A 20,328-nucleotide genomic window follows, 5' to 3' on the forward strand; every position below is an offset into this window, starting at 1 on the left:
CTATTGGCTGCCCTTCCAATGGTCTAAACTTGCACTGATGGGGTCCCATGTTGTGCAGTAGGTGCCCTTTTTTTCTTTTCGCCCCCCCTGCCCTTCAAACAGCCTGAGTCCGCCACTGCTAAGGACTCCCCGTAGGGATGGAGACACTCCTACAGGAGAGGTTAGGAAAAGCAGAAGCACATTTGACAAGGAGTGATCTGCTCGATATGCAGTAGAACAGTAGAACCTCCCCCAGACACAGGGGAGAGCTGCAGGTGGGCTTGTTGATGCGTGTAGCTCTATGCCTGCTCCAGGAGGTAGACCATAGCTGGGTGGGCTCCAGCAGGATCTCATTTTGTCCTGTCATATCCCATTTGTAAAAGCTAACGTCCTCACAAAGTGACAGAAATCATCACACCCGTTTTTGTTTATTGCTTTTTATCTCAGAATGGAGCTTGTCTCACCTCGATTGTTCATCATTGCGGGTTCTGCTGCCAGCTGAAAGTGAATGGGGATACGGTTATCAGTCTGTTAGAGGCCTGGATGTTGGGGAAGAGTGTTGCACCTAATGTGATGCATTGATCTACAGTGTACTGCCTCTTGTCATTCCACATCACGTCCTCCGTTCAGATTCACTAAAGCAATATTGCTGCGTTCTATCACCCGTCTCTCTCTCTCTCTCTCTCTCTCTGTCTCTCTCTCTCTGTCTCTCTATCCACCCCCACACCCCTCCCTCCCTCCCTCCCTCGTCCCTCCTATGGGCCTAACATTTAAAGCTCCCCTAATTAAAAACGAGAAAGTCAATCCAAACAGATGGCCCAAGCTGGCTTTGGTAATTATCTCTGGGTGAACCACGGCCCCCGTAGAGTTTCACCGGTATGAACGGCCAGGTCTGTCTGTAGGCCTGCACTGAGACTCAACCATCCTCGACTGTAGTCTGAGAGAGACAGCCCTCGTTATACAACCTGGGATGCGTTCAAGGGTTCAAAACGTCGCAGGTTAGGATTTTTTTTTGTGCGTCTGCAAACCTGCTTTGTTCTTATAATCGTTTTGCTGACATTATTGAGATGTGTGACAAACATAAAAAAATGGGAATATTTAAAATATTTATTTGTAACTAAAATGCCCGCTCTGCCAGGGAGGTGGTGCGTGAGCAATGTGCGATAGGACCCGAAAGATAGTGAACTATGCCTGGGCAGGGCGAATGCTTAGGCGGGGCAAAAAAAGCCTTAGCCAGGCTGCCTAAGCCTTTTCAATGCAGGAAAAATCCTGGATATGTGCTTCACCTTGAGGATAAACATCTGGCTTATGTAGAGCAGATGACGGGGCTGCGGCTGAGATCACATACAAGGAGAATGTAATATGTATGTGATCTGATGAATATGTGATCTGATGCATTTGATCAAGTTCCATCCTCCTGAACAACACCAGGTTTCACATGCTGTAATATGACCAAGACCATCTCAAATACAACATCTCCAAAACAACACCAGGGATATACAACATAACATGCTTTCATATGAACTAGACCAGGTATATACAACAGGGGAGGTCTCCCTCTCAGATCTCAGAAGACCTCCCTTCTTCCTAAGTGATAATTGCGTATATGTGCATGTGCGTGTGTGCAAAGAACCAACTTTCCTATTTGCATATTTCCATCTGTCCTCACCCCAACAGAACACCAGTTCCCCTGCCTGTCGAATCAAACGCTTCTAACAACCTAATCTCCTTCAGACCAGGCTTTCCTTGAGTTACGCCTCGTGTCAAAATAATCAAATACCTCGCTTGGGCGGAGCTTGTAAAAAAAATATTTTCGTTTTTCTTTCTAGCATAGGCAATAAGTCTCTCCAACATATTCTCCCATTGCTCCACCCAGTTCAATCAGAGCCAGGATTGGCTAATCTCTCAAATTCTCCAGACCTCCAAATGAGGCGTAAGAACTCTGTGACTCTGCGAGTCTATAAACGACCTAACAAGAATGACGATCAACATTTATTCTGGCCACGGAAATAAGGATTGGAAAGGCATTCATTCATTATGTTTAGAGGAGAAGAAAAGATGTGAGAAATTGTGGAGAAATTAAATTATAGTTGCTGACCTTGGTGGCAACACAATTACTGCTCAACGGCGTGCTCACTGTATGAGAGAGACGCTAATAGACATGGCATCATTCGTGTTGATACTGATGCTTGCGTTTCTGATGATCTGATGTGAGTTCCTCCTAATATGGTTAATGTATTGATTCCTGTATTTAACTGTGTCGTATTTTCTATGTGTTGTTTTGTTATTGCATCAATATTGTGGACAGGCTGCACCTGCGAACGAGACCTTGATCTCACTGCGTTTCCCTTATATAAATAAAATCTGTCATTTGCTAGACTGTGGACTGAGGGAGAGAGGGAATGTGTGTGAGAGAGATAGATACCCTGTGATCTGTATCTCTTTTTCTCATTATTTTCTCATTACTTTTTTATGTTACAATGTTTCTACTTGTGAAGGAGTGGCTTTCATCACAGACATTGATTAGGCCCTTGCCATCTTATGATGTATCATACTTGTACTCGATGTACCCTTCCCCCCTCACATTAGCTCTGTTATGTTTGGATGTGGGGGTTAAGACCGTAGGATCATTATTTGTGAGTGCTGTATTGTTGAGGACCACCTGCATTTGGCTGCACTACCAGAGTAGGGAGGAGAGAGTAGAGAGGAGAGAGTAGAGAGGAGAGAGTAGGGAGGAGAGAGTAAAGTAGAGAGGAGAGAGTAGAGAGGAGAGAGGAGAGAGGAGAGAGGAGAGAGTAGGGAGGAGAGAGTAGAGAGTAGAGAGGAGAGAGGAGAGAGTAGAGAGGAGAGAGTAGAGAGGAGAGAGGAGAGAGTAGAGAGTAGAGTAGAGAGGAGAGAGTAGGGAGGAGAGAGTAGAGAGTAGAGAGGAGAGAGTAGAGAGGAGAGAGGAGAGAGGAGAGAGTAGAGAGGAGAGAGTAGGGAGGAGAGAGGAGAGAGTAGAGAGGAGAGAGTAGGGAGGAGAGAGGAGAGAGGAGAGAGTAGGGAGGAGAGAGTAGGGAGGAGAGAGGAGAGAGTAGAGAGGAGAGAGTAGAGAGGAGAGAGTAGGGAGGAGGGAGGAGAGAGGAGAGAGGAGAGAGGAGAGAGGAGAGAGTAGGGAGGAGAGAGTAGAGAGTAGAGAGGAGAGAGTAGAGAGGAGAGAGGAGAGAGTAGAGATGAGAGAGTAGAGAGGAGAGAGTAGGGAGGAGAGAGTAGAGAGGAGAGAGTAGAGAGGAGAGAGTAGGGAGGAGAGAGTAGAGAGGAGAGAGGAGAGAGTAGGGAGTAGGGAGGAGAGAGGAGAGAGGAGAGAGTAGAGAGGAGAGAGTAGAGAGTAGAGAGGAGAGGAGAGAGTAGGGAGTAGGGAGGAGAGAGGAGAGAGTAGAGAGGAGAGAGTAGAGAGGAGAGAGGAGAGAGTAGGGAGGAGAGAGTAGAGAGGAGAGAGGAGAGAGTAGAGAGGAGAGGAGAGAGTAGAGAGGAGAGAGTAGGGAGGAGAGAGTAGAGAGGAGAGAGTAGAGAGTAGAGAGGAGAGAGTAGGGAGGAGAGAGTAGGGAGTAGGGAGGAGAGAGGAGAGAGTAGAGGAGAGAGTAGGGAGAAGAGAGTAGAGTAGGGAGGAGAGAGGAGAGAGTAGAGAGGAGAGAGTAGGGAGGAGGGAGTCGAGTAGAGAGAGTAGAGAGGAGAGAGTAGGGAGGAGAGAGTAGGGAGGAGAGAGGAGAGAGTAGAGACGAGAGAGTAGAGAGGAGAGAGTAGGGAGGAGAGAGTAGGGAGGAGAGAGTAGAGAGGAGAGAGTAGGGAGGAGAGAGTAGAGAGTAGAGACGAGAGAGTAGAGAGGAGAGAGTAGAGGAGAGAGTAGAGAGGAGAGAGTAGAGGAGAGAGTAGAGAGGAGAGAGTAGGGAGAAGAGAGTAGAGTAGGGAGGAGAGAGGAGAGAGTAGAGAGGAGAGAGTAGGGAGGAGGGAGTAGGGAGGAGAGAGTCGAGTAGAGAGAGTAGAGAGGAGAGAGTAAGGAGGGGAGAGTAGAGTAGGGAGGAGAGAGTAGGGAGGAGAGAGTAGGGAGGAGAGAGTAGAGAGTAGAGAGTAGAGAGTAGAGAGGAGAGAGTAGGGAGGAGAGAGTAGGGAGGAGAGAGTAGAGAGGAGAGAGTAGAGAGTAGGGAGGAGAGAGTAGGGAGGAGAGAGTAGAGAGTAGGGAGGAGAGAGTAGAGAGTAGGGAGGAGAGAGTAGAGAGGAGAGAGTAGGGAGTAGGGAGGAGAGAGTAGAGAGGAGAGAGTAGGGAGGAGAGAGTAGAGAGTAGAGAGGAGAGAGTAGAGAGTAAAGAGGAGAGAGTAGAGTAGAGAGAGTAGGGAGGAGAGAGTAGAGAGGAGAGAGTAGAGAGGAGAGAGTAGAGAGTAGAGAGGAGAGAGTAGGGAGGAGAGAGTAGAGAGTAGGGAGGAGAGAGTAGAGAGGAGAGAGTAGAGAGTAGGGAGGAGAGAGTAGAGAGGAGAGAGTAGGGAGGAGAGAGTAGAGAGTAGAGAGGAGAGAGTAGAGAGTAAAGAGGAGAGAGTAGAGTAGAGAGAGTAGGGAGGAGAGAGTAGAGAGGAGAGAGTAGAGAGGAGAGAGTAGAGAGGAGAGAGTAGAGAGGAGAGATGAGAGAGGAGAGAGTAGGGAGGGGAGAGTAGAGAGTAGAGAGAGTAGGGAGGAGAGAGTAGAGGAGAGAGGAGAGAGTAGGGAGGAGAGAGGAGAGAGTAGAGAGTAGGGAGGAGAGAGTAGAGGAGAGAGGAGAGAGTAGGGAGGAGAGAGGAGGAGAGAGTAGAGAGGAGAGAGTAGAGAGGAGAGAGGAGAGAGTAGGGAGGAGAGAGGAGAGAGTAGAGAGGAGAGAGTAGAGAGGAGAGAGTAGAGAGGAGAGAGTAGGGAGGAGAGAGGAGAGAGTAGAGAGGAGAGAGTAGGGTAGAGAGGAGAGGGTAGAGAGGAGAGAGTAGGGAGGAGAGAGTAGAGAGTAGGGAGGAGAGAGTAGGGAGGAGAGAGTAGGGAGGAGAGAGGAGAGAGGAGAGAGGAAAAAGTACAGAAGATGCAATCCAGACTAACACGGTCACCTTGTCTCTCAAAAAACCTGGACCTGCTCAGCTCACTTCACAATTATGGGGACATTTAGAAACATCTAAATCTAACGTGCAGCATTAAAGCCCAGCCCGCTCTACCCCTGGAACAGTTGCGGTCGGTACAACGACAGCGGGAAAGCCGGGCTGAAAGTCTCTTAGTGTTTGATTTATTAGACCGTACCGCAAGTTCTGTTGGTGTAATGGGCTGAGTAAATTGAATGGCTCTGACCTCTGAGTGTTTGCGCCGCTGTTGCTGCTCTCACTACAGGTGGGGGAGTGTGGGTGTGGGTGTGTGTGTGTGTGTGTGTGTGTGTGTGTGTGTGTGTGCAACACTGTACCTCGAACACAGCTGGTCAGCTGGGTCAGCGCATCAGCACGGCGACCTCCGAGCCCGTACTTTGTGTGTGTCGCGAAACAGTGTCTGTCGCTTTCATGTTTATTTCTATTTGGTGACCTGGGTTCTGGAAGAGAAAAGATAGAACCCAGAGCACACAGTGTACAAAACAACAAACAGCATCCACTCCTCCTCATCCACTCCTCCTCTTCCTCTCTCTGCTGTGCTAAAAGACCAGCAGGAAGGATTAGAGTAGATTCTCCGGGAGTGATAGATGGAGAGGATTGAACGTGTGATGAATGTGAGTCAGGGAAATGGGGGATGAGGAAAGAGAGTGTTATTATTAGTGATGTGGAGACGTGATGTGGAGACGATAATGGACTGCACATGACAGGTCTCTGATGAGCGATGCCACAGCCTGGGATTATGTGACCAATTACATAGATTGACCTCTCTCTTTTTCCCCCTTCTGCCTTGTCCCTGTCCTTCTCTCTTTCTCTGTCTTTCTTTCTTTCTTTCTTCCTCTTTCACTCTCTTCCGGTTGATCCTCTCTTTCTCTCCATCCATCCCTCCCTCTCTCCCTCTTCCTCCCTTCTGGTTTATTCTATCTTTCCCTCCATCCAACCATCTCTCTCTCTCTCATTCTCCCTCCCTCCCTCCCCCCCTCTCTCTCCCTCCCTTCCTCTCTCTTTCTCTGGTTTATTCTCTCTTTCTCTCCATCCACCCCCCCCCCTCTCTCTCTCTTTGTCTCTCTCTCCCTCTCTCCTTCTCTCTGAGCAGCTAAGAAGACGTGTGCCCCTGCAGAGTTTGCGTGTCTGAACGGTCAGTGTGTTCCCAGCCGCTGGCGATGTGACGGGGAGCCGGAGTGTCCGGACGGCTCAGACGAGGCTGACGCTACCTGCAGTAAGTCACCAGTCACCACAAACACACCCGTCATCAGACAGACAGGCACCACAAACACCCGTCATCAGACAGACAGTCACCACAAACACCCCTCGTCAGACAGACAGTCACCACAAACACCCGTCATCAGACAGACAGTCACCACAAACACCCGTCATCAGACAGACAGTCACCACAAACACCCCTCATCAGACAGACAGGCACCACAAACACCCCTCGTCAGACAGACAGTCACCACAAACACCCCTCGTCAGACAGACAGTCACCACAAACACCCCTCGTCAGACAGACAGTCACCACAAACACCCCTCGTCAGACAGACAGTCACCACAAACACCCGTCATCAGACAGACAGTCACCACAAACACCCGTCATCAGACAGACAGTCACCACAAACACCCCTCGTCAGACAGACAGGCACCACAAACACCCCTCGTCAGACAGACAGTCACCACAAACACCCGTCATCAGACAGACAGTCACCACAAACACCCGTCATCAGACAGACAGTCACCACAAACACCCGTCATCAGACAGACAGTCACCACAAACACCCCTCGTCAGACAGACAGTCACCACAAACACCCCTCGTCAGACAGACAGTCACCACAAACACCCGTCGTCAGACAGACAGTCACCACAAACACCCCTCGTCAGACAGACAGTCACCACAAACACCCGTCATCAGACAGACAGTCACCACAAACACCCGTCATCAGACAGACAGTCACCACAAACACCCCTCGTCAGACAGACAGTCACCACAAACACCCGTCGTCAGACAGACAGTCACCACAAACACCCCTCGTCAGACAGACAGTCACCACAAACACCCGTCGTCAGACAGACAGTCACCACAAACACCCCTCGTCAGACAGACAGTCACCACAAACACCCCTCGTCAGACAGACAGTCACCACAAACACCCGTCATCAGACAGACAGTCACCACAAACACCCGTCATCAGACAGACAGTCACCACAAACACCCCTCGTCAGACAGACAGTCACCACAAACACCCGTCATCAGACTGACAGTCACCACAAACACCCGTCATCAGACAGACAGTCACCACAAACACCCGTCATCAGACAGACAGTCACCACAAACACCCGTCATCAGACAGACAGGCACCACAAACACCCCTCGTCAGACAGACAGTCACCACAAACACCCCTCGTCAGACAGACAGTCACCACAAACACCCCTCGTCAGACAGACAGGCACCACAAACACCCCTCATCAGACAGACAGTCACCACAAACACCCGTCATCAGACAGACAGTCACCACAAACACCCGTCATCAGACAGACAGTCACCACAAACACCCCTCGTCAGACAGACAGTCACCACAAACACCCCTCGTCAGACAGACAGTCACCACAAACACCCCTCGTCAGACAGACAGTCACCACAAACACCCGTCATCAGACAGACAGTCACCACAAACACCCCTCGTCAGACAGACAGTCACCACAAACACCCCTCGTCAGACAGACAGTCACCACAAACACCCGTCATCAGACAGACAGTCACCACAAACACCCGTCATCAGACAGACAGTCACCACAAACACCCGTCATCAGACAGACAGTCACCACAAACACCCGTCATCAGACAGACAGTCACCACAAACACCCCTCATCAGACAGACAGTCACCACAAACACCCCTCGTCAGACAGACAGGAACCACAAACACCCGTCATCAGACAGACAGTCACCACAAACACCCCTCGTCAGACAGACAGTCACCACAAACACCCCTCGTCAGACAGACAGTCACCACAAACACCCCTCATCAGACAGACAGTCACCACAAACACCCCTCGTCAGACAGACAGTCACCACAAACACCCGTCATCAGACAGACAGTCACCACAAACACCCCTCGTCAGACAGACAGTCACCACAAACACCCGTCATCAGACAGACAGTCACCACAAACACCCGTCATCAGACAGACAGTCACCTCAAACACCCCTCCTAAGACGTCATCAGACACTGTTTAATAAACGCTCATCTAATTAGTGCTCTCAAATGTGACTCATATGATAGCTATAATTATAGTTATAATAATACCTCTATCCTATTGGTTGTCTCATTACCAACGGGTCCAGAGAGTGTATACAGTATAAGAGTAACTACCATTTAAGACCAGACCTCTGCACTTCAAAGGGAAGCCAGCGCTGTGGCTGATTAATTACGGCTTAATTCTTCAACTCAACTCGATCTATGCAGCCGAGCTACTCTCTTCACAGACGCACTAGACGCCGGGATTCAATTTGGCTCTCGAAGCCCAGATTCTCGTTGTAATTTCTCCCGCTATTCCACTCAGGCACCGGTTCAGCCGCCTGTCATTCCCCCCTGCCAGGAGGACCCACGCTCGCCCACACACCTCCACCGACACCATCAGACAAGAGAGCAGGAGAGATCAGGAGCTGGCTGATTACTGCTCTGCCAAGCACTCAGAGAGAGTCAGAGGCCTTTCATTTACTCAGTATCAGGCCAGGCTGACTCCCCCACAGCCCTGGGTGTAGGTGTCGCTGAGCAGCAGGGGGGTGGGGAAGGGCTGGGTGGCGTTAGAATAGTTTACCTTACTTTCCAAAGTGAGGGCATGATGCCTTAATTAGATGGTGTGCAGAAAGAGAGGGGTTATGCAATTGCTAAGGTTGTCCTGATAGATTTATTGAGGGTTTGGAGCAGCTTTGGAGCAGCAAAAAAGGCGCTATATAAGTGCAGTCCATTTACCATTTACCATCAGTAGTGGATGTGTGGGCTGGTCGCATAATGGACGAGCCGGCGAGTTGTTGATGTCGCCCCCAGGAAGGTGTGTGGGACACAGAGAGGGACCTCTGAAGGATAATGTGTTTGTATTGGAAATCCAATTAAAGATGAAGGAGGGAGAGAGTTTTGTCTCTGCTGCAGACTCCTGAGATAGAGATCGGAATTAGAAAAATAGTCATTCATATGGAAATCCTATATGTATTCATCAAACCATGTTTGAGTTTCAGACCATGTTCAAAACTCACAACCCAACAGTGAAAAGTCACCTAAGAGTTTATTTCTCCTGACCCAGTCGCATCAATAAAAGTTTGACTGATTTTGGATATGGCATATCTGTAGAACTTGGAGCAGAGCCACAGTACTGTCTCAGCAGGCATGCTCTTCAGGCCAACCATCTCCCCTTCTTCATACAGTACCAGTCCAAAGTTTGGACACACCTTCTCATTCAATGGTTTTTCTTTATTTTTATTATTTTCTACATTGTAGATTAATACTGAAGACATCAAAACTATGAAAGAATATGAATTATGTGGTAAACAAAAAAGTGATAAACACCAGAAAATCTTTTATATTTTAGATTCTTAAAAGTAGCCCCCGGCTTTTGCTTTGATGACAGCTTTGCACACTCTTGGCATTCTCTCAATCAGATTTTTGGTTCCACCCGCCAAACCATTGAATGAGAAGGTGTGTCCGAACTGGTACTGTATGTGAGCAGGTTCGCCTCTGTTAGTTCCTGCCTCGGGAATAATCATACTGTATATTAACCCAAGGTTAAACTATAATATAGTTATATATTACGCCCCTACATATAATACCCCCAGTTTCCATGGTTACTACATACAGTAGGCTACTTGACTCTGGGCTTAGCTGAGTTAGTTTACATATCCATCATAGGGCTATCATCAGGTAGCAATTTGTCCCAGTGTTCTACACAATGTAGAGATGTCCTTCTTCTTCTTCCTCATAAATCAAGGTTGACTATGCCACCCAGGCGAGGCAGCATTCCCTGCCCCCGCACGGAGTGCAGATGATGATGATGTCACAATAAGGAGTTTCACATCAGGGCTTTTCCCTGACAAGTACAAGTCGTGAGCTTAGAATGATAAGGTTCTATCTCCGTTTAGGGCAGTTCAGAGATATTGAGCGTCAAAGTTTTTACATTCCATTATGTTTTGTGAGATGGAACCTTTGTATTTTATGAATTACTAACTCAAAAATGTCAACTTTTTAAAAATAACACCACACAGGCATTAATAAACACCTAATGGATCAGATTATGTAAAAAAACTCAATTTTGACAAAAATGGAGATAGAACCTTATAATTCTAACGTGACGAAGTGCTGGTGGTTTCAGGCAGTTGGTCACAGCCGGCTCTCAGTGAGAAACTCCCACTGTCACAGTCGCCTTGCAACGGATGGGGAAGTGAGCGACTGGGGGGCTGTCGTGTCTTTAGTGTCTGCACTTACCCAAGGGACAGCATGAGAGACAGGAAATCGCTTCATTTCTCCACCATGCATGCATGACTCCACCATGAGATTCTCCATTTCTTTATTTCCGCTGTTGTGAATTTGTCAAACCATTATTTATTTTTTCAGAAACACATCATTACTGTACGACCCCCTGATGTAATTTCAATTGAAGCAGTAAGTAGCACTTCTCAAAGTGCTAGATATATTCTATAAAAAGAAATAATAAATAATGTTCCGAGTCGAATGAGCCCCCCACGCCTGTCTGAATGTTCCATAATCACAAACGGCAATGAACTCACTCACTGAAAATGAGGCTTGACCTTTGCGACGTTCCGCCATTGAACATGTTCATCAATGAAGCTTCACCTGAAGAGGGGTGGCATTTAAAGCTCTGTCACGACAACGCCACAGACATGAAATGTCAGCCAGTGGAGTAACAAGCTGCCGTCTGATAGATTCTGATAGGTTCACTTCTGATAGATTCTGATAGAGTCTGATAGATTCTGATAGATTCTGATAGATTCTGATTCTGCCGCGGGATTGGAAAGGGATTGGAGACCGCTCTGGTGATGACAACACTTCGTGACGTTAGAATTATAAGGTTCTATCTCCATTTTTGTCAAAATTGAGTTTTTTTACATAATCTGATCCATTAGGTGTTTATTAATGCCTGTGTGGTGTTATTTTTAAAATGTTGACATTTTTGAGTTAGTAATTCGTAAAATACAAAGGTTCCATCTCACAAAACATAATGGAATGTAAAAATGTTGACGCTCAATATCTCTGAACTACCCTAAACGGAGATAGAACCTTATCATTCTAAGCTCACGACATCTTAAGCCATGTTCTGACGCTTGATGGTATACTCTGGGGTTCTCTCTCTTTCTCGGCCATCCCCTCACATGTACACAATGGAATGGAATGGAATGGAATGGACTTTATTTGTCATTGCTACAGTACAGGTACCAAACAACGAAATTTAGGAGGGGAGGCTCCCCTGGTGTTAGGAAAGGGAAGAAAAAAAAAACACATTTTAGAAAAAAGCATAAAAGCATAAAATCACAAGAAGGTAAGGAGCTGGTTTACATCAATAAAGGCTATGTACACAATCCACTGTACTATACTGCACAGATAGTCAACTAGGGTTGTCATATTGCACAAGAGTATTTTTTCACATTATTTTAAAGTGTCACAGTTTGCAGGCTTGAAAATGTACATGTTTGTGCCTCAGCACTAGCTGCCATACAATCCGTCCGGACTGTCCTGGGCCCAGAACTTAGGCCTTTTCTGTGTTCAGGGCCTTGACGGCCCTGTGGTAGAAGCAGTCCTTCAGTCTGTTTGTCTTAGCGGCCGGGGTCCTGTACCTCCTGTTCGAGGGCAGCTTGACAAAGTGTACGTGCCCAGGGTGGGTCGGGTCCCTGGAGATCTTGGAGGCCCTCCTGAGACAGCGTGTGTTGTACAGCTCCTCCAGAGAGGGGAGGGGGGCGCCGGTGATCTTCTGTGCTGTTCTCACGACTCTCTGTAGCGCGTTTCTCTCCGCTGTTGTGCAGCTGTGGAACCAGTTGGAGATGCCGAAGGTGAGGATGCTCTCCACTGCGCCGTGGTAGAAGGCCACCAGTATCTCCTGCTTGTTGTGTTCTTTCCTGAGGCATCTCAGGGTGTATAGCCGCTGTTGTGCCCTCTTGATGGTGCCTTTTGTGTTGTCCTTCCAGGCCAGGTCATCCCGCATGTTGTGTCCCAGGAATCGTAGGGTTGAGACTCTCTCCACGCTCTCTCCGTCGATGAGCAGGGGCTGGATCTCTGACTTTTTCCTCCTGAAGTCTACGATGAATTCCTGGGTCTTTGACTTGTTTAGCAGCAGGTTGTTAACCTTGCACAGCTTGCTCAGTTGCTCTACCTCATCCCTGTACGCCGCCTCGTCCCCCCCCGAGATACATCCCACCACGGTGGTGTCGTCTGCAAACTTTACGATGTAGTTGCTGGGGTGGACGGGGGTGAAGTAGTGGGTGTAGAGGTTGTAGAGGATGGGGCTTAGCACGCAGCCCTGGGGGGACCCAGTGCTGAGGCTGAGGGCTGTGGAGGTGTGGGGGCCCACCCGCACCCTCTGGGGGCGGTCGGTCAGGAAGTCCTTGATCCACGCACATATAGAGTGTGATAGACCCAGGTCTAGTAGTTTGGTCACTAGCCTGTCTGGAAGGATGGTGTTGAAGGCGGAGCTGAAGTCCACGAAGAGCAGTCTCGCGTAGCTGTTTCCCCTCTCCAGGTGGGATAGAGTGGCGTGGAGAGTCGTCGCTATGGCGTCCTCTGTGGACCTGTGGGCTCTGTAGGCGAACTGGTATGGATCCAGGTTGGGCGGGAGGCGTGTGAGTATGTGGGCCCGGACTAGTTTCTCGAAGCACTTCATGATGATTGGTGTGAGTGCCACCGGGCGGTAGTCGTTTAGGCAGCTCACCGTGCTTTTCTTCGGGACTGGGATGATAGTTGAGGTTTTCAGGCAGGGTGGGACGGTGGCCTGGGACAGGGACTGGTTAAAGATGTTGGTGAAAACCCCGGCCAGCTGGTCGGCGCAGTCTCTCAGCACCCGTCCCAGGACGCTATCCGGCCCCGAGGCTTTCCTGGGGTCCACCGCCTTCAGTACGCGTCTCACCTCATGCTCTGTGAGGGTGAGGCTGCTGAGAGCTGGAGAGAGTGGTGTTTGTGTTGTGGTTACCTCCGTTCGCCCCTCGTCGAACCGGGCGTAGAAGGTGTTCAGCTTTCCCGCCAGCAGGGGGTCGTCCTCTGCGGCTGTGAGCCTGTTGGCTCTGAAGTTTGTCATCTGCTGAACCCCCTGCCACATCCGCCTGGAGTCGTTGCTCAGGAGGCATTCCTCAATCTTCTCTCTGTGCTCTGCCTTGGCCGCTTTGATGCCGCGCTTTAGGTTGGCCCTGGTGGAGCTGTACAGCGGTGTGCGCTTCCCTGCGAAGAAGGCGTTGTCCCTCTCATTTATCAGTTTTTGGACCTTCCCAGTCATCCATGGCTTCGTGTTGGGGTAGACCCGGACCCGTTTGTCCACGGTGACTGAGTTGGTGCAGTTCACTATGTGGTTCAGAACCGACGACGTGTACTGTTCCAGGTCCTCATGCTCATATTCCTGCCATAGGGTGTCATTTAGGCAGATCTGCAGTGGAGCGGACCCTTCTGGCCAGGTTCTGACAGTCTTAGTGGTGGTGGGAGCACTTTTCCCCATTGTAGTGTATGCAGGAATCAGGAGGATTGACACATGGTCAGACATGCCTAGATGAGCTAGCGGACTAGCCTTGTAAGCACGTTTGCAAACTACAGTACATGCACATACTTTTATCTCCCTCTATCTCTTTCCCTTTTTCTCTCTTTTGCTCTTACATGCACATGCACGCAGGCACACACACACACACACACACACACACACACAGAAGCCCCAGATCTGTGCCAGATCATTCTAGCTCAGGGAGTGGGTTCGCAATTACACGCTGGAGTAGCGCTACACTGGCACATTAATGATTCAGGATCTGGCCACGCTGAGTAGGTTGCTCAAATGGACTGAAAACGAAGGGCCTTTTGGAAGATTTATTCGCAATGCCATGTTTTCCTGCTGAAGTGACGTCGAATACCCTCACAGAAATAACTTCTGTATCCGTCCTGTCCGTGTTGTTCAGTGTTCCAGTGAAGACGGGTCACGAAGCTGACTTCATGTTAAGCCTGGTTCAGTGTGCGTCCCGGGTTTCCCAAGTTCTGGGGGATCGTTTCTGCAGACCAAAGAACACGTTCTGTGTGAACATGTTATCGTGCTATACTGGTAGGTAAATACAGAAGACCACATAAGGAGGTTGGTGAGGTGGTGGAGGCATGAAGAGACAGACAACCTGAACGTTAAGAGCAACCTAATGTTTGCTAATGCCTTTCCCTGACAGCTTACCCTAACTTTAACCACTCAAAGTGAATGCCTAACCGTAACCACTCAAAGTTAATGCCTAACCTTAACCACTCAAAGTGAATGCCTAACCTTAACCACTCAAAGTTAATGCCTAACCTTAACCACTCAAAGTGAATGCCTAACCTTAACCACTCAAAGTGAATGCCTAACCGTAACCACTCAATGTGAATGCCTAAAACTGCCTCACCGCCACGCAAGTCGTAGTGTTTTCAGTACAGCACCACACGTGGTCAAAGGTGGTATAGCTAGATAATACGTAGGCACACAACCTATTCTTTGGTCCTCAGAAACGATCCCTCAGAACAGTGACAGCAGCTGGTGAGACTGTGAACAAGCTACCAACCGACAGACCGTTCAGACTTTTATTCTGAAAAATGTAAATCATCATTTGGGCTTGACTAGCAATTGGATTGTGTCATATTTTTTTCACCAACGTTAAAATGTATGAACATTTTTCAGAATAAAAGCTGGAACATTTTGAATGGTAGGCGACTTGTTCGCTGTTTCGCCAGCTGCTGTCACTTATTCTGTTGGAGACTACAGTGTACGCTGCCAGTTTGGAATATGGCCCACGGGTTTATATATACATGACAGATGCAGGTTATTCCAGAGTGACAGCTACCACTGAGCAGTACTTGAGGTAACTACCGATAGACATGTTGTTGTTTTCTAAACCTGTCTATTATGGCCTCATTTTGGCCCATTTAGAATTACGTAACGATGGAGGATTATTATGGTTCTCTGCGGAGGTATTTAATGAAAACAGTAAGGAGAAAAGGAAAACAGTCTCTTTGTAGATATTGAGCGGCAACCCCTTCGAGATGTTTGCCACTGTTATGGGGAATAAGTAATGAAGGCTTGCCTCGGTTTATTGACTTTATAACGGAGTCAAGATTTTAGTTATGTAAAAAATGTGTATCACTGCATATGTGTGTCAGAAAGTGTTTGTGTGTACATGAGCGTGTTCTCGTGAGTGCCCTGAGTACACATACTATAGTCTCTTACGTTTTAACATCCATAGATTATATATGTACTGTATACATACTTGCGCATGTTTCTGTGTGTGTGTGTGTGTGTGTGTGTATGTGCGTGCGTGCGTGCGTGCGTTCGTGCGTGCGTGCATGCGCGTGTCCACAGTATGTCATGCCTGCTCACTAATGACCTGTATTTGAACCCATTCCTTCTAATACAGATATTGTTAAATGATACGTTATTCACATTATCCCTAGTAATACTAGCCGCCCATGGTAGCTTGGTGAATGCAGATCAGTAGTCTGATCTGATCCACGCTGTGCAGCAGTAGCAGCAGAGTGGGATCTGTACTCTACCCGCCGATCCATAATTCACAGAGAGGGACGCGGCTACATACGCTAGCCAGGCTTAATGAAGTAGTAAATCTGCCTGTGACTCATGTTATCTGAGCGGTTTGCGCTAGTTCAGCTCAGCACCAGAGGCCCCGGCAGCAGCAGCGATACACTGGCAGGCTGCTGGGATGGTGGGCCAAGAGCACTCACAAAGACAGGCTTAGCTCTTCTTTAGAATTAAATTTACCATTACTTTTAGTTCAGTCGAGAGACACGATAGACAATATACCGTAGCGTCATCAATATACATTGAATTTCAAGAAAAAAACACGAAATATAGATAGCACATTTGATTGGTTGTATGTATCCGTTTGGAGTGACATAGGATTCAGAAAGTCAGAGAGGAGGATCGAGAAGGACGACTAGGAAAAGATTGCTTACTGTATTTGTGAGGGACAGATAGTCCTTAGAGATAAGGAATGCATAGTTCAAATGAAAAGCCCCAACTCATACCGGATCACACAGTTCAAACGACGTGAACTCTTGTATACTGTCCATGATTACATTCCTGGAGAGATGTCCTGCCGTTACAGCAGAAACAACACCTCAGGTGTTCGTCTAATGGTAAATATCGTTCTTTAGATACCCATAGGGTAGTGGTGGTCTAGTGGATAGTGAGTTGGACTTGTGATCGGAAGGTTGTGAGTTCAAATCCCACCTGAAACCACACCACTACTAGTGTGCCCTTGAGTAAGGCACTTAGCCCTCAGTTACTCCAGGGGGAATGTCCCTGTAATTTGTAATTGTAAAACGCTTTGGATTGAAATTGTCTGCTAAATGGCAAAAATTATAAAATGTATAAAATGATATCAGTTTGCCCATCATTGACTTCTATCATGTACAGTTGACAGAGGTTTAGAGCCCAGACGCCAGTGTGATGTCGACAGATGTCGTCTGTCTGTTTGCCCTCCGCAAACAAAACCCATGAGTGACTTAATGAAGTCCGAGGTTAAACTGATGCATCACTGCCTTGTTGTCTCAGTAACGAGAGACAGCTACTCTGACACACAGTGGTGTTTGCTGTGAGTGGAATTAAGTATGCGCTTCATCAAAAGGCCATCGATTAAAGGATAGGACAGCTTGTCTTTCTGATTCAACATGATTCTTTTTACACCGCTGCTCCTCTTCTCTCCTTCCATCTCCACGTCCCTCCTTCCATCTCCTCCTCCTTCCATCTCCTCCTCCTTCCATCTCCGCGTCCCTCCTTCCATCTCCTCCTTCTTCCATCTCCTCCTCCTTCCATCTCCACGTCCCTCCTTCCATCTCCTCCTCCTTCCATCTCCTCCTCCTTCCATCTCCACATCCCTCCTTCCATCTCCTCCTCCTTCTATCTCCACGTCCCTCCTTCCATCTCCACGTCCCTCCTTCCATCTCCTCCTCCTTCCATCTCCACGTCCCTCCTTCCATCTCCTCCTCCTTCCATCTCCACGTCCCTCCTTCCATCTCCTCCTCCTTCCATCTCCTCCTTCCATCTCCTCCTCCTTCCATCTCCATGTCCCTCCTTCCATCTCCTCCTCCTTCCATCTCCTCCTCCTTCCATCTCTTCCTCCTTCCATCTCCACGTCCCTCCTTCCATCTCCACGTCCCTCCTTCCATCTCCTCCTCCTTCCATCTCCTCCTCCTTCCATCTCCACATCCCTCCTTCCATCTCCTCCTCCTTCTATCTCCACGTCCCTCCTTCCATCTCCACGTCGCTCCTTCCATCTCCTCCTCCTTCCATCTCCACGTCCCTCCTTCCATCTCCTCCTCCTTCCATCTCCTCCTCCTTCCATCTCTTCCTCCTTTCATCTCCACGTCCCTCCTTCCATCTCCACATCCCTCCTTCCATCTCCTCCTCCTTCCATCTCCTCCTCCTTCCATCTCCTCGTCCCTCCTTCCATCTCCTCCTCCTTCCATCTCCACGTCCCTCCTTCCATCTCCTCCTCCTTCCATCTCCTCCTCCTTCCATCTCCACGTCCCTCCTTCCATCTCCTCCTCCTTCCATCTCTTCCTCCTTCCATCTCCACGTCCCTCCTTCCATCTCCACGTCCCTCCTTCCATCTCCTCCTCCTTCCATCTCCACGTCCCTCCTTCCATCTCCTCCTCCTTCCATCTCCTCCTCCTTCCATCTCCACATCCCTCCTTCCATCTCCACGTCCCTCCTTCCATCTCCACGTCCCTCCTTCCATCTCCACGTCCCTCCTTCCATCTCCTCCTCCTTCCATCTCCACGTCCCTCCTTCCATCTCCTCCTCCTTCCATCTCCACGTCCCTCCTTCCATCTCCTCCTCCTTCCATCTCCACGTCCCTCCTTCCATCTCCTCCTCCTTCCATCTCCACGTCCCTCCTTCCATCTCCACGTCCCTCCTTCCATCTCCACGTCCCTCCTTCCATCTCCACGTCCCTCCTTCCATCTCCTCCTCCTTCCATCTCCTCCTCCTTCCATCTCCACGTCCCTCCTTCCATCTCCACGTCCCTCCTTCCATATCCTTCCACTCTGTAAGGATGGTATGATGGATGTCATTAGTATGGCATTCTCTGTTTGTCTGTCTGTGTGTGTGTGTCTCTGTTTGCTGTACTCTGTTTTCAACCAGGAGAAACATCTTCCTAGTCCGGGGCGCCACCCAGTTTGTTGATTGGAGATCCACCACCAATCAGCAGGGGTCACCTGGTCTAGTGGCAGCCAATCACCAGAGACTTCATGCCTTTAAAAGACTCTTGAGTGCCCGTGATCTGCAGCTGTTGTGATTGCCACCCAGTTCCCACCATTTAGATTTCTGAGCCATGCTGGTGGTTTCATTTGTAATTTGTTACTTCGTTTGTCCCTAGCAAACTGAGCGTAACAAGACACACATTCAGACAGACAGACAGAGAATGCTATACTAATGACATCCGTCACAGATGGTTACCATGTTGCTGAAGGATAATTATTCAAAAGCTGATTTGGCAGTACGTCTCTCCCTCATTTTTAATCTATGAACAGTATCTGTCGCTAACAAACACCTACAACAGGGCTCAGTCTTCCTGCCACTCTGGTCTCTCTGTCTCTGCTCTCTCTGTTTCTCTGTCTCTGGTCTCTCTGTCTCTCTGTTTCTCTGTCTCTCTGTTTCTCTGTCTCTCTGTTTCTCTGTCTCTCTGTTTCTCTGGTCTCTCTGCTCTCTCTGTTTCTCTGTCTCTGGTCTCTCTGGTCTCTCTGTCTCTCTGGTCTCTCTGTTTCTCTGTCTCTCTGTCTCTCTGTTTCTCTGGTCTCCCTGTCTCTCTGTTTCTCTGTTTCTCTGTTCTCTCTGTCTCTCTGTTTCTCTGTTTCTCTGTTTCTCTGTCTCTCTGTCTCTCTGTTTCTCTCCTCTCTCTGTTTCTCTGTTTCTCTGTTTCTCTGTCTCTCTGTTTCTCTGTTTCTCTGTTTCTCTGTTTCTCTGGTCTCTCTGTTTCTCTGTTTCTCTGTTTCTCTGTTTCTCTGGTCTCTCTGTTTCTCTGTTTCTCTGTTTCTCTGTCTCTCTGTCTCTCTGTTTCTCTGTTTCTCTGTTTCTCTGTCTCTCTGTTTCTCTGTTTCTCTGTTTCTCTGTTTCTCTGGTCTCTCTGTTTCTCTGTTTCTCTGTTTCTCTGTCTCTCTGTCTCTCTGTCTCTCTGTCTCTCTGTCTCTCTGTTTCTCTGTTTCTCTGCTCTCTCTGTTTCTCTGTCTCTCTGTCTCTCTGTTTCTCTGTTTCCCTGCTCTCTCTGTTTCTCTGTCTCTCTGGTCTCTCTGTTTCTCTGTCTGTTTCTCTGTCTCTCTGTCTCTCTGGTCTCTCTGTTTCTCTGTTTCTCTCTCTGTCTCTGGTCTCTCTGTTTCTCTGTCTCTCTGTTTCTCTGTCTCTCTGTCTCTCTGGTCTCTCTGTCTCTCTGGTCTCTCTGTTTCTCTGTCTCTCTGTTTCTCTGTTTCTCTGTTTCTCTGTCTCTCTGGTCTCTCTGTTTCTCTGTCTCTCTGTTTCTCTGTCTCTCTGTTTCTCTGTCTCTGTTTCTCTGTCTCTCTGTCTCTCTGTTTCTCTGTTTCTCTGTTTCTCTGTCTCTGTTTCTCTGTCTCTCTGTTTCTCTGTTTCTCTGTCTCTCTGTCTCTCTGTTTCTCTGGTTTCTCTGGTCTCTCTGTTTCTCTGTCTCTCTGTCTCTCTGTTTCTCTGTCTCTCTGTTTCTCTGGTTTCTCTGGTCTCTCTGTTTCTCTGTTTCTCTGGTCTCTCTGTTTCTCTGTTTCTCTGTTTCTCTCTCTCTCTGTTTCTCTGTTTCTCTGTTTCTCTGTCTCTCTGTTTCTCTGTCTCTCTGTCTCTCTGTTTCTCTGTTTCTCTGTTTCTCTCTCTGTTTCTCTGTCTCTCTGTTTCTCTGTTTCTCTGTCTCTCTGTCTCTCTGTTTCTCTGTCTCTCTGTTTCTCTGTCTCTCTGTCTCTCTGTTTCTCTGTTTCTCTGTTTCTCTGTCTCTCTGTTTCTCTGTTT

General features: G+C 48.4%; 1 protein-coding gene across 1 annotated transcript in view; it reads left to right on the top strand.

Moving 5' to 3' along the window:
• The window catches only part of LOC308168810 (low-density lipoprotein receptor-related protein 8-like), a gene marked incomplete at both ends in the record, with an annotated part of 78,541 nt that overhangs the window by 24,423 nt on the left and 33,790 nt on the right, over window positions 1-20,328 (top strand). The window contains one exon of the mRNA XM_080543454.1: window positions 6,199-6,321. Coding sequence (XP_080399580.1) covers window positions 6,199-6,321 — 123 coding nt within the window. The remainder of the gene's footprint in view (window positions 1-6,198; window positions 6,322-20,328) is intronic.

Source organism: Nansenia antarctica (assembly GCF_963989245.1).
Source record: "Nansenia antarctica genome assembly, chromosome: 12".
Classification (NCBI taxonomy): domain Eukaryota; kingdom Metazoa; phylum Chordata; class Actinopteri; order Argentiniformes; family Microstomatidae; genus Nansenia; species Nansenia antarctica.